Source organism: Aphelocoma coerulescens, chromosome 4 (genome assembly GCF_041296385.1).
Source record: "Aphelocoma coerulescens isolate FSJ_1873_10779 chromosome 4, UR_Acoe_1.0, whole genome shotgun sequence".
Lineage (NCBI taxonomy): Eukaryota > Metazoa > Chordata > Aves > Passeriformes > Corvidae > Aphelocoma > Aphelocoma coerulescens.
In genome coordinates this window covers 5,296,126-5,310,247 of record NC_091017.1, presented here as the reverse complement: position 1 = coordinate 5,310,247, position 14,122 = coordinate 5,296,126, and the positions used below count along the sequence as shown (strand labels likewise).

Below are 14,122 nucleotides of genomic sequence, written 5' to 3'. Positions count from 1 at the left end.
TACTTGAACAATGGGACTTCAATTTATTCTTTTAGTAAATTATGTTCTTACTTCTTACATGAAACTATGGTTCTCTGGACATCAGGAGGAATTTCTTCATGGAAAAAAAATGTGCAAATGAATGCCTGGGAACTGTGATGTTAATTTATAAAAATGTAAGTGCTAGGACACTTTCAAAAGTAACTGTAACTTTATTTAGGACATAACTATAATCAGACTCTGCAATAATCCAAATGCCCACTCTGTGACATGACAAGAGAATGAAGGGAAGTGGTTGAATAAAAACTTCAACAAGGCTGTAACAAGCTCCATACCTCAACTTTACATCGACTTCCTCTGCCTGGATGACGGCACCAGTCACAGGCTGCACAGTGACAGTGTCACCTGGATTTACTTTCAGGCTCTTCTGTGTGGTTTCATCCAGCCCAATTCTCCCCCCTGGAAAGCCTGTGGTGGGCCAAGCAGTACAGACCTAGGAAGAGTTTTCAAAGCCAATACCTGTCAGTTGAGGTTTTGCTCCGCCCATTTCCAGTCAAGGTAAACAATGCTTTAATATGTAGGATTAGGTTAAAACCTGGTTCCACTAAGCAAGACACAAGTAGCACTGAGCTCTTAAGATATGATCCACAACACTTTTCAAGATAGAAGGGGTTATATTTTGCCTATAAAAGTGATAAAAAAATTTCACCAGGACTCTCTACGCAATCTGAAGATGACTCAAAAGCATACACTGTGCTGACTAGAAAATGCTACAAATCCATGAAAAAAGATGAGTAAATAATTACACACTTTATTTGGAAATAAAACTGATGTGGGTGCTTATGCAAGATAAGATATATAACCCATATATTCACACATGACTTATAAATTTATCAGAAAAAAAATCAGCTGCATGGGTTTTTTCCAATACTGAGAATACAGATGCAACTACAGTGTAGAAAACATAGAAGAGCATATTCACCATCTTTCTCAATGCATGATCCATGCTGGTCCTGTTGAATACAACAGGAACACGCTGATAACACCAGAAAAGCACCTGAAGGGACAAGAAAGGATCTCACCTCCTGCCGCCCTTCAGCAGAGGTGAGCAGGGCCGGCCGCCCTATGCAGAGATCCGCAGATTTCATGCTGCTCAGCGACAGCTGCGCCAGCGCTCTGCGCAGCATCTTCGGGACTTTGTCATCTCCTGAAGTTTTCGGGAGGAAAGAAAAAAAAAAAATCACTTTTTCTCCCCTTCCTGTCAGTAAGTCCGGCGTTTCCTGTGCTCCCCGGGAAGCACAGCCTCGCCGGCCGTCACGGCGCCTGCCCTGAGGGGAGCGCGCGGACCCCCGTGAGGGGCTGCCGGCGGGGCTGGGAACACCGGTGGTCCCACGCTGCTCGGTACTGCCCCTTTCACCGCGATTTAGCGCTACCGCCGGCACCCTTCCACGGGAATAAGAGTAGGTTCCATGGGGGCTTGGACTGAGAGACCCCCCGGTCCCGCCTTCGTGAGGCGCCGGGAGCGCTGCTGGGCAGGGACTCAGATTCAAACGAGGCGCCCTCAGTGCGCCGGCTGAGGCAGCGGGGCTGGAGCTGCCCGTTCCCGCCACCCGTACCCCGTACCTGCCTCCACGGCGTCGGTGACGCGCAGCGCCAGCGGCCCGCCCGCGGCAGCTTCGAGGGGACCATCCCGCGGGGAGCCGCCACCCGCGGCCGAGCGCCCCTTACTCTTCCTTCTGGAAGAGGAGGCGGACATGCTGCCCCACGGCCGCCGCAGAGTGGTTCCGGCGCAGAGGTTGGCACCGCCCTGGGGGCGGCCGTTCCCCGCCTCGCTCAGCGCCATGGCGGGGCCGTGGCGGGCGCTGCGGAGGGTGCGGGGCTGGGCGGCCCTGGCGGGGCTGCGGGCGAGGCCGGACAAGTTCGGGGGGGTGAGCGTGGACCTGGGCGAGCTGCGCGGGTCCCCGCGGCTGGAGCAGGCTTCCTTCGGGCGGTGGCTGCGGGGCAAGTGCCGGGCGGGGGTCCTGAGTCACCGGGCGGGCGGGGGGCGGTGTGTGAGGGGTGGCGGGGGTCCCGCCAGGGGGCGCCCTCAACCACCGCCTTCCCCTCAAAGACCTTGAGCCGCGGCCGTGAGGTGGAGGGCGCTGGCAGGCGGGAGTAGATGTTGTTCACAGAGCCATAGAATAGCTAGGGTTAGAAGGGACCTCTGGAGATCATCCAGTCCAGTCGCCCGGAGCAGGTGACACAGGAGTGACAAACCACAGCAGGTGGATTTGGAATGTCTCCAGAGGAGACTCCACGCCCCCACTGGGCAGCCTGTTCCAGTGCTCTGCCACTCTGTGTGAAGAAGTTCTTCCTCGTGTTCAGGTGAAACTTAACGTGTTTCAGTTTATGGCCATTCCTCCTTATCCTGTCACTGGGCACCACTGAAAAAGAGTCTGGCATCATTCTCTTGGCACCACCTTTGAGATATTTGTATGGATTGATGAGCTCCCATCTGAGACTCATCTTCTCCAGACTGAACAGGTCCAGCTCCCGCAGTGTCTCCTTATGAGAGAGATGGTCCAGACCCCTCATCCTTTTTGTGGCCTCCTTATCTTCCTTATACTGAGGAACTGTCCAGTGGGACAGTTGGTGTCCAGAAGAGTAGATTCCCCTGTTTCTCATGGCAGACCCATGATGGAAAAGCCATCATTTTGCACATGAACACCAAGTTGTGCTGCATAATATGTCGAGCTGGCAGCCTCTGACACTGCTGGCTAGTTTCTCCCACCAGCAATAGTTTCACCCTGTGGTAAATTAGGTGAAAAATACAGATTTTTGCACATTACCAACGGCTGTAGCATGTGGTAAAGTTTAAAACCACACAGACCAAGGGCAAAGGGGTCCCTGACCCTCCTCACTTCCCTGCCTTGCAGAGTCCGTGTCTCAGTGGCGGAAGGAAGGCCGTGTTGCTGTCTGGCTCCATGTCCCCATCCTCCAGAGCAGCCTTGTGGCGGTGGCTGCTTCCCAAGGCTTTGCTTTCCACCACGCCGAGCAGGGCTCGTCCACCCTGACGCTGTGGCTGGGAGAGGGGCCCAGCAGGCTGCCGGGGTTCGCCACACACCAGCTGGGGGTTGCAGGTGAGTTACAGAAGTGGTTGCACCCACAGAAAGTCTTGAAGGAGCCCTTAGGAGCAGGTTCAGTAGGAACTGTTCCTCTGTACAACCAGCATGTGGAAACCAGCTGCCTACTGCATTTTAAAATGAAAAAGTAACCACCGACTTAGAGAAAGCACCTCTCTGCTCTGTGTGCTTAATACGTGTACCTGCCTAAACTATGCTCAAGTTAATGTGTTTAAATGGGGAAAATTTGACCCAACAGGATTGTTCAGAAGCTAAAGCAACTATTAGACTAAATTGCAGTGGTCTGAAAGCTGATCTAAGCTGTGCCTAGAAGTCTTCAATCCAACCATATATCTTACCAAAAAAATCAAACAAACACCATAGTCTTAATCCATCAAGACCTCCTACAGCCACAGTTGGAAAGTCGTTCCATAACTGAAAAAATTTCTGAGGAACTAGAGAAGTCTCCCCTTTTTTAGTTTTTCATATAGCACAGGACAAGGGACTGATGATGAGCCAAAAATGCTGTCAGCTTGGAGTTAGCTTCACTGAATTTGAGTGGTTTTGCCCTCTCACTCAGCAGAGTTCTGCAGATCTACCATTGCTTATCCCATCACTCAGTAATCTGTAATTGGAGCTTGGCTTGGACCCCTCCTGTACTGGTTAAGGGTTACATTAACGCTCAGAAATCACGAGATTGGGGAGAGCGAATCTCTCCAGTTAGAACCTGACTTGTTTGTACTTGGCTCACAGGGACCATGTGGGATGTTATTTCTTCAGCAAGTGGTGTTGAGGCCCATAAACAGCAATTTGAAAAATCTAGTTAGGAAGAACTCACAAAAGATGGTTTGTTCTGTGTAGCCACAGGTCAGGTAAAAGGAAGTTCGGCGGAAAAAACCTCTTGAATTACAAAATAGTGATAACTGCCGGTAGTCTTCTTCCAAGACCAGCAGAGGGCAGGGTGGATGCTGAAGGCGGGCTTGGAGTTTGTCAATGGACATGTTGGAGCATGTTTTCCTGAGGTATGGAAACCTCACCATTAAAATATGTGGCATTAAACTGGAACAGGACGTTGCATTCTACTCGCAAATACACCGTGTTACTCCTTGTGAGGAAACCTGACTATGTGAGAGGTTTTCTGAAGTAGAACTTGCACAGCTGAAAGTGCTGCTTGAAAGGAGATCATGTAAGAGATGAGTTGTGACCCCAGTGGGCATCAGAAAGGACTAGAAGAAAAATCATAATTCTGAAAGATTTGCAAATAAACATTTAAAAATGTATTTTCAGAGCATAATTTGCAGTTGTGCTTCAAAACTTTGCACTCTGCAAGTAGGAGGAAACTTTAAAGAAAAGTTTGGTACGTGCAGGTATATGGATTTCATATTTTATTGTACAGGTTTTAAAATTGCACAACATATAATGTATCTGTTCTTTGCTACCATTTTTCAAACCTGTACGCTTTTATTCATTATTGGGGATTTCTTTAAGGTAGGTAAATACTTAAGGAAAGCATTTTAGGCAGGTAAACAAGTGTTAAATAATGACTGCTATGTGGGTTTTTTTTCCTTTGTTCCACTCACTGTCAGTGGATCTGGAACACATCCCAAAAACACACTAAGCAGTGTGGATACCACCTGGTAGGTTTACTGCTTTGTCTTCTTTAGGAGGGAGACCCTGGGTAGTGGGAAGGCTCCATTCTATTTTTAATTCATTTTATTGAAATAATAAATTATTTAAATATGTATATTGGGGAGGGGGGTCAAACTTAAGGCATTTTTATTTCCTAACCAAAAAAGTATTTCACAACGTATCTGCAGTAAATAAAAGCAATTTGCTGGTGAGAGTCTATGCCAAAGCTGTGGCCAGTGAAATGCAGGACTCAGTCCTCTGAGCATCCTGAAAATGAAAAGCAGAGATGTGGAGAGTGCTTGGCTGGCCAGCAGGAAGCCAGCACAGGGAACAGGTAGCAAGTCTCATTGCCAAGTAGAGCAGCAGCTGGTTTTCCTCCTGTCTGGAGTTTCCCACGCAGCAAACACAGCACAGCCAGGGCTTGTGCCTCAGGACCATCCAGCCAAGCAATGACAAAGGTGTGAATAAGCAGGGTCAGGTCATGTTTTACCAGACTGGATGAGAGTGGCCAAGCAGAGAGTAGCAAACGTTACTCATTGGGCTTGGCCATTATTGTTTAGAAATAGTGGAATGTGTGATGTGTCTTCCAGCTAAGTTACTGCATCCGTTTGTAGGCGGCAGGATTTTCCACATGTGTAAAGATACAGAGGAGTCTCTGGTGTATGAAGTGATTAACATGTTTTTAAAAAGCATTTCCAAAATTCTCCACCTCCGAGGAGGATGTGGCCTGCCATCCAGAAAGTGACATGTTTGTAAATATGTCATGTACCTGGCATGAGAGGACAAGCTGAGGAAGGAAAGTAAAAGGAGAGGAAGAAAAATAAAAAGCATTTTCTTCCCCCACTCATGCACTACAAGCCTTACAATACAGCTGTTATTTGCATTGCTACCACCTTAATCCACTTGTTGAAACAAGGTCCTTGGAGTTGAAGGACTCCTGGAAGGAGAGTCTTCACACACAGAGGACCATCAGCCTTGGCCAATCCTGTTACTTAAGGAAATCTAAAATGAGCAGCTGCATTACTGTGAAGCTGCACAGGAAGATGGAGGTAGATAGATTTGGCAAGTCACGTATCAAAAGTGACTTAAAAGTAGTTCCCATTAGAACTATTTTGCAAATAGCTATTCCTGTCTGCTGTTGTTTTCAGTGCAGGCAGTTGTGTCTGCACTCATTCTGTGGTTGACACGTGCTTTTCGACACTGAACATCTTTGCATGCATTTTTACATCAGTCATAAATAAAAGAGGTAGGATGAAGGTATTTTTCCCCTCCATTACTCATTATCTGGAGTTGGCTAAGGGATTCTTTTTTTTTTAAATGCTTTTCTTACCTATTTTCCAAAAGAGAACATTCAAAACCAAGTGGTGTTGTAATAGTGATTACTTGGTTGGCTTGCAAGTATAAACCTTTCCAGAAAGTCATCGTGGCACGAAAGTCATCATGGTACTAGATGATTTAAAGCTCCAGGTGCCACATTTGTAGCAGGAGGGAGAGTTTTAGAAACCACACTTCAGGGCCTGCAGTCAAGCTCTGATCTCACTGGTCACCAGGTGTGGTCCAGCAAGGGAACATGAGACCAGACAGCAAATCCTGCTAGTGTGTTTTCTTTCTTCTTGCTCTGGATTTAGGTATCCTCTAGCAGAGATTCTGATCATCTCACTGGGAATTTCACTGCCAAAAATTACATGCACAGGCTTCAATTTCGGGGGAACAGAGGAGAGCAAACACACTTTCTGTTTGATTCAAATGGCAGTTTCCTGCCTTCACCAGCCCTCCGTGATCTCAGCAAGCCCTTTGGCTGAGGAATGACTTTTCTAGAAAACAAACCCTCTAATCACAGAGTTCCTCCTGCTTTTATGTTCCCTCTTTTAATCATTACAATAGTTGAACTTGGACACTACTAAATATTTACAGGAGGAATGAAATCATTAAGTCACAAGCCACAGGGAGGCAGATACATGACTACCCTTTTAAAGCACGTCCTTTGACATAGCTTGAAGGAAGACTGGTACTTCATCTTTGAAATATTCCTCCTACACATAACTCTGCCATGTATTACTGAAAAACAGAGGTTGTTTTTAGTTGGACACTCATCCTTAATAATTCCTTTCTGTGGATATACTTCCCCATAGCATTTTAAATGCACATGTCATCACAGATGTGCCTGTATCCTCTTCCTCTGGCTATAAAATGACATCAGCTTTTTTTTACTGTTAACCTCTAATTTGAAAGCCATGTATGACTGATGTGGAAGAGATCCTGGCAAGATGCACCACAGCACTCGTCCTGCTCACCACAGCACTCTTTAAAATCTGAGAAAAATACCTGTTTTAAGGGAAGGACATTTTTAAAGTATGACCAGTGAGCATGACATAATTAAACATGAAAGCACTTGGAGTTCAGAAAGTAGGAAAACTTGTAACCTGAGGGAGAAAGTCATGGGCTGAGCATGAGGACATAAGGAAAAGTGGCACTTCTTAGTCAGACAGGCTTCTTCATTGAGTGAAAGTGTCACTTTTCCACTTGGAAGCAACACTTTTTGATTAAGAAGTTGGCTCAGATTACAGCACAGTTCCTGTCATGAATTGTTAGCTGGGTAGTGCGAGTTCAGAAACAGTCACACAGCTGAACATTACTGTACAGTCAGCCCAGAGTACTAAACCTGGTGTGTTATTAACCCAAAACCACTCAAATTTTCACTACAGCAGGTGGGGGGGGGTTTATCATGAATTTCACTGGAGAAAAACTCATCCCCCTTAAGGGTGGCTTCTCAGCCAGAGTCACTGGAAAATTCTGTTATTTGAGGAAGATTACAGGCACGTCTCTGCTGAAGCAAGCAGCTTTGCCAGATTGTTTGGGTAACCTCTTGATCTTGCATTCTTTAGTTCTGATATTAACACAAGCAAGTTTTTCTTTTCATTTCTTGTCTAATCTGGAACTTAAATGTTGCAATTTTTTATCTTGGTACTGCCAACTTTGAATTTTTATATGGGACACTTAACCTTTTTCTGATATTTTATTGTGCATCCATTTTCCACTGACAAACCACTCTGTGATTCCTCCATACAAACCTTCCTAACTGTACATGTTACCATTAGGGGTTTGTTATGCTTTATCAAAATGTTAAATTTTGGTTGTTAGGATTGAACATAGTTGTCCAAATGCTTCATCTTCTTCAATATTCTTTCTCTACCAGGTGCTGTTCTAGATGAAAGCACGGGGAAGGTGTTGGTTGTACAAGACAGAAATAAGGTATGTTTGCTACAGGATTATAAAATAGAAAGTTCATTCAGATAAGCTTATTCTGTAGTATAAAACAAAATATATGTTTCTTTTTATTCCACTCCAAAATTGTGATAGTTGAAAGTTACTTCCTTTTACAAGTGTCTTAAACACATCTATCAACAGATTACTGTATTCCATTTTAAGGGAAAAACAAACAACTCTAAAAATCAACAGCTTTGTTATAAATTATAACTGGTGATTGATTCAGCAGAACTAAGTATCCTTCCTGCTTTGAGTTTTCTGTTTTCTCCTGTAACTGACCCAGGAGTCCCTGATCTTGTGTTTGGATCCATGACGACCTCTGGAAAACCCCCATGGCTCGAAACAGATTTTGAGAGAAGGATTCTGATTTGGTTTGGTTTCCAAAATTCCAGGCATATCTGTGGCTTTAAATAAGCAGTAACTTGGTTGGCTGTGACCTGGAGACCACCTTAGTCCAGCAGGTGTAAAGATCTTTAATTCCTCACACACGGAAGCGCTCACCCTCACTACAGAAAATTCCAGACCAGAGCAGTGCTGTGGTGAGGGTGGCTCGTGTGATGTGGCTTGAGGTCAAGGAGCATCAATCACTGAAATGTCTTCCAGCCCCTATCAGGCTAACCCAGGTTTTAATTCAGCTGCTGCAGAAAGCTCTCTGGCTCACTGGCAGCTGCCTGTGCTACTCCATTTAAGAGACATTTAGCCTCCGTTATGCTTTCATTTGCAAGTTAAAGTAGTCTCTAGGAGAGTGAGATTAATGCAGTTTTAACCTAAAACAATCAAAACCTAGCTAGGTAGACTGAAATACACTTGGATGTATCATTTGCATTTTACACAGTTAAAACTGTGTCAGTCACTGGCGGCGTTCTCCTGTCTTTCCTGAAATAGTTACTAAGACATTTCTCCTCAGGACCCAAAGGATCAGTTCATTAGTAACTACAACACAGATAATGAACTTCAGTGAAAGGGTGCTTTCGTAGGCAGGTTCAGTCATACTACATGTTGAGTTTCTAACACTAAAGACAAGGGTGTCTCTCTTCCTCTGAACTTGTTTCCTGTAATTGAAGATGTTTGTTTTTCGTTTTTGTATTTTATATTTTTACTTACAGTAAAATGTCGAGGACTTGTCTATAGCATGACCTTCAGGCTTACATTCAGCAATTACCAATTAAAGCATAAACCTACCTCTCGTGCTGTAGACTCCAAAAGTGGTTCCAGCTCCAGAGAGTCTCCAGGGACACAACAGCACTTTGGAAACATTAGAAACACATTTCTTTACCCTTTACACAAAAAACCAAAAATGTGCATGCTTACCTTTTAGTAAATATCTTAAAAATATATCAGAGTAAAAAAAACTTTTAAACAGCTGTTGGAATTTTAAGAGCTGTTTGGGTTTAATTGTGACAGGACAATTCCACAGCACACAAAGATTTCCAGGAACTAGAAGCAAATCTGAAAGCCAGTAGACAAATATATGTGTTTTCCATCTGCACTATTTTTAATCTATTACTTTTAATTCCTATCCAAGCCCTTTAAGAATGCCCAGGAAAAAAAAAATTTCCAATGTAGTCATTAGGGTTTCAAATCACTGGAAAGCACACAGCTTCCCTGCTATGCTGCATGGACAGAAAAAGCTTTTTTTGCACCAGTGTACCCTTTTACTGCATTTATTTCTAGGTGAAGGGTAACCTCTTCCTACTTAAACTTTTAACAAGGAAAGAAAGAAAAAGTACACACAAGTAAAGGTAAAGCCTACAAATCTTCATGTTCTTCCAAGAGATGCAGGGACTGGGACTCCCTTAAGCAGTGTGAGTAACAACATCAAGCCTGCACTTCATGTTTTAATAGTGAACTTTATTGCAATTCAATAAATGTTTCTATGCATAACTCACACACAAGCCCTCATATCTTGTATTCCATGAAAATGACAAGTTATACTAAATGATCATTACAGACACACAGAGACATCTTAAAGCCAGTGCAGTACAGAACAGTACAATTGTAATACCTTTTGGTAAGATTAAATATAAATACATTTTTTAAAAGCCAAAACCATGGAAGTGGAATACATTAGTGATTAAATATAAGATTATATAGTTATAGCAGCTTTTTTTTTTAATATTCAGCTACTCTATCTAGCAGCAACGTTGTCTAATGACTGTTGGACAGTTTGTACTTTCAATCAGTAGGTGTTTTGTTCCAATAATTCATACAGGCTGTAGCTGTCTCTGATCATGTTAGCAGGAATGAACAAGTTCCTACTCACTGATGTTTGTAAAATAACAATACTGCAACTTCAACAAAAAAAGGTTAAGTGTTAATTGTCTCCTTCGTATTAAAGAGTGCAACACAGGCTGACTACTTCATGAATGGGTTTTTCCTCCAATACAGACTGTAAACGCATGGAAATTTCCAGGAGGGCTGTCTAACCCAGGAGAAGACATTGGTAAGTTCTAGGAGAACAGGTCAGACATCAACAGAGTTTACAAAGACATGAATACCACTGAAATACAGGGTGCCCCACCTCGCTTCTATGATCGATTGTTTCCTTGAATTAGTGGTGAACAGATGGAGTGACACAATCCTGGGACCCTAATGGTAACAGCATCATGTTCAGGGTAAAGAAGTTTTGTATTTGTAACATTTACTTTTTTCCACACTTCCTTTTAAGTGCGTGCCTGAGGCCAACTAAATTTTTGTAGGCTAGTCGGATATGCTGAAAAATGAGCCAGAAGTGCAGAGGATTAAGGTAATCCATATAGAGCCCAAATAAAACTGAAACAAGGAGCTCTCGGCTCACACTGGAATCCAGGGCAGTGACCTCAGAGATGGACTGAGCAAAAGTTTCCAACTCGCCCTTTTTACATGCAAAACAAGTAAATGCACTTGCTTCCTTCCACCCCCCTCCACTTGATTAGCTTGGACTAAAAGCTCCTTGCCACAGGGCCAGTGTGAAGTGCAGGGCCTCAGTCTTGTGGGCACCTGCTACCAACACAGACACAAGGCACTCCTGTGGTCGGAAACAAGGTTGGTTTGAGGAAACTTCTCATTTCTCTCCAACACACCACATGCTGATGATGAGCACTTCTGCAGTTTATCTTCACAGGTGAATGAACAAGGGTGTTTAAGAAGAGAGAGAAAATCTGGCTTTTTTTCTCCTTGTATCTCAGCCCTTAAAATCATGATCCATAGGCTGGTTAATTCTTAAGCTGTTGAGCCCAGGTTTCCTGACTGTTCCATACCTTAGAAATACCTACTGTTTTAGAAGTCTCCCTACAACAACATGCGTTAGGGTTGTATTCCAGTTATTATTTCAATACATGGAGAAAGCTCCTGGTTATCAGGATATGGCTGAGTTTAGTTTTTGTAACTCATGAGTCATGTTTTAAGTCTTTCTGTCAAACCTGGTGATGGAAATCAAAAATATTTGCTGGACATTGCAATGTAACGTGGTGAAATGGATCCGTGTTTTCAAAAGAATCCCAAACGCCATGGCTGTTGTCCAGCCAGGCCCCTTCTCACTTCTACTGCCAGCGGCAAAAGGAATTTTGTACTCAAAGGAACAACAAAATGACAGCACTGGCATTTCCTGGAGGGATGCTGCTGCTGAGTAAGCCAATGGCCATCCCTCACTTACCAGGTGAGATTCTGGCTGGAGCCTGGACTGAAAACCACCCAGGAGAAAAGTCTCTTACAGCTTCCCTCCTGCCACTTATAAACTACAGAATAATAAAAGTTATGATTCTCTGCATCACATCTTATATTACAAGAAGGTATAAATTAGTGAAACATACAATGTAATAGAGCCTAATCTTCCTTTTTCATTCTTACATCAAACCTTAAAAACTCAAGTCACTCAAGGGACTAAATTTTAAATTGCAATTAAAAATTGCAATTACAATACTTAAAATCCTTTGGTTACATGAAGTAACAACATGCATGACTGCCTACTTAAATGAGTGCCAACTGACTCATGCAAGTAACATCAATAGTTTCATAATGCAGATTAAGCAAAGTGCACACATTTTTGTATTTGAGTATTTCTGAAACTCCAGCCGTAGTGTTTCTTCTAGTTTAACTGTCATTAGATATTTATATATATATATACACACATTTAAATAAAAGGGAAATGGCACTTCATCCAAAAGCAAAGCTCAAAGCTTAAATGAAATCCCTAATTACTGCATTTTTCTTAACCACAGTCTGCCTCAACGCTCCTCATGATCTCAGTTCACTTCTGTGTAAATACAGCCCCCCTGCCCACTAACAAAATCACCTGCCACAGGGAGTTCTTTCCAATATCTGAAACTACCCCTGAAATGTCTGTTTTGTTCCCCTCTGACATGCCAAGATGCAAGCTTCCATAGGATGGTGAATCTCTGCAGGTCTTCTAAAATGCATTTGCTTTTGGAAGCAAGCCAGCACACATTTCTTACTGAAAATGAACTAACAGGAGCAGTTAACATTGCACAACAGTTCTATCCACTGACCACTCAAACCAGATGTGACCAGGTTAAATTAATCTGGGAAAAGCCAGTATTCAACCTACCAGCAGTTACCCCAGGCAAGTAGGATTTGACTTGGCTACAATGAAACTGCAGACTTTGGGGAAATCAGTGGAATATTAAAAAAACTTATTTGGGACTCTTCAATTTAAGTTGTTATTGAAGAGAAAAATCATCTCTCTGGAGGAGTTCTGGATGGATGGGTGGTTCTCTGGCTGTAATTGCAGCACGCAGACCCTGCAGACCCTTAAAGTTCCTGCTGCGTTTGTGGTGGGGAATGTTAGGACTGACCTCACTATGTCTGGGGCACACAGAATGCACATGTGCAGCACAGATGCAGCATGTTTCCTCAGGAACAGGCTCTGTGCTGCACTGGTGCTGTGGCATATTTGAAATGTCACCAGACCCTTAAGGTACATCTTGAAAAGGACCTGGCACCACCTTTCACTTTCTGCAAACAGTTTTACACGTTTTGTTATCCCTTGGCGTGAAAGTGCAGTGAAACTGATCCGATCAAGAGATCTGACATCAGTGCAGGTGCTGCTGCACAGGGTCTGAACCTGAGACCGGGCAGGGACAAGGAGAGGGATAGGGATCCAAAAGACTGCAAAGACAGTGCAGTGCTGTCTTGGATTAATGGATCAGCGGAGCCAGCAGCCATCAGTGTCCCTTTCAAACCACACCCTGTACAACATTACCAAAGTAATTCTGTAGGATATACACAGGAAAGGCACACAGCAGTTACTTTTGTTTGGGGACCAAAACATTAGCTTATCCTTGTGTTGGAAAAACAGACTTACATCCTGAAAACATTATGAAGCAAACAGAAATGTGTTGAGTTAGAGGCTTTCCGCCTTTCCAAAAGGTTTAAGGAGTGCTAAGTTACTCTCAGATGTATTGCAAGGATTGCTCTTTCCACCCAGGAGACACAGCAGTTCGGGAGGTTTTTGAAGAGACTGGCATCAAGTCAGAGTTCAAGTCCATCCTGAGCATCAGGCAGCAACACGAACACCCCGGAGCCTTCGGGAAGTCAGACATGTACATCATCTGCCGCATGGAGCCCTCTTCCTTCCACATCAGCTTCTGCCAGCACGAGTGCCTCCGGTGTGAGTGGATGGACCTGGAGGAGTTGGCCAGGACGGAAAATGCCACTCCCATCAGCAGCAACGTGGCCAAGCTCTTACTGTATGGGTACCGGGAAGGGTTTGATAGGATTGACATAACCATGAGGGAGTTCCCAGCTGTCTACACAGGCCTGTTCTACAAACTCTACCACAGGGAACTGCCCGAGTCCTACAGAAACATGACATCATAGCAACACATTTCACATTTCCTTATAGTAATAATTTAGAATTATTATTGCAGTGTTGCATATTAAAATTATTCATGGACTTCTTTTTAGGTAATTACTAGAAAGTAATTATTCTCTAATAAGCTAAGATATAAATTATTTTTAAAGGTAATGGTTGCCATGAGTGTGCATCAGGTTTGTTCTCTACGTAAAGCAAGCATAAGCTAAATAAAATACATAGATACCTAGCAGAAAACAGAAGTTACTGATCCTGAAAATACATTCTCCAAGTCACTTTACCTCCCCACACACTGGCACAGTGCGTTTAAAGAGCAATATAAAGACAGTATGAA

General features: G+C 43.7%; 2 protein-coding genes across 8 annotated transcripts in view; one reads left to right on the top strand and one right to left on the bottom strand.

Moving 5' to 3' along the window:
- The window catches only part of AFG2A (AFG2 AAA ATPase homolog A), a 171,796-nt gene extending 169,972 nt beyond the window's left edge, over positions 1-1,824 (bottom strand). For 6 of the 7 annotated variants that reach the window (XM_069012617.1, XM_069012615.1, XM_069012616.1 and 3 more), the window contains exons 1-3: positions 1,603-1,823; positions 1,062-1,186; positions 315-472 (exon numbers count right to left, since the gene is read on the bottom strand). In XM_069012617.1, coding sequence (XP_068868718.1) covers positions 315-472; positions 1,062-1,186; positions 1,603-1,822 — 503 coding nt within the window. In that variant the 5' untranslated portion in view covers position 1,823. Of the gene's footprint in view, positions 1-314; positions 473-1,061; positions 1,187-1,602 lie in introns of all 7 variants that reach the window. The other variant, XM_069012619.1, reaches the window with a different exon arrangement.
- NUDT6 (nudix hydrolase 6) lies at positions 1,823-13,812 on the top strand (the record flags this gene model as incomplete). Its single annotated transcript, XM_069012307.1, has 5 exons — positions 1,823-1,907; positions 2,895-3,098; positions 7,906-7,961; positions 10,365-10,419; positions 13,402-13,812. Coding segments are annotated over 5 exons (792 nt in total), but the record flags the coding sequence as incomplete, so codon positions are not given.
- Between the last annotated feature and the right edge of the window lie 310 nt (positions 13,813-14,122).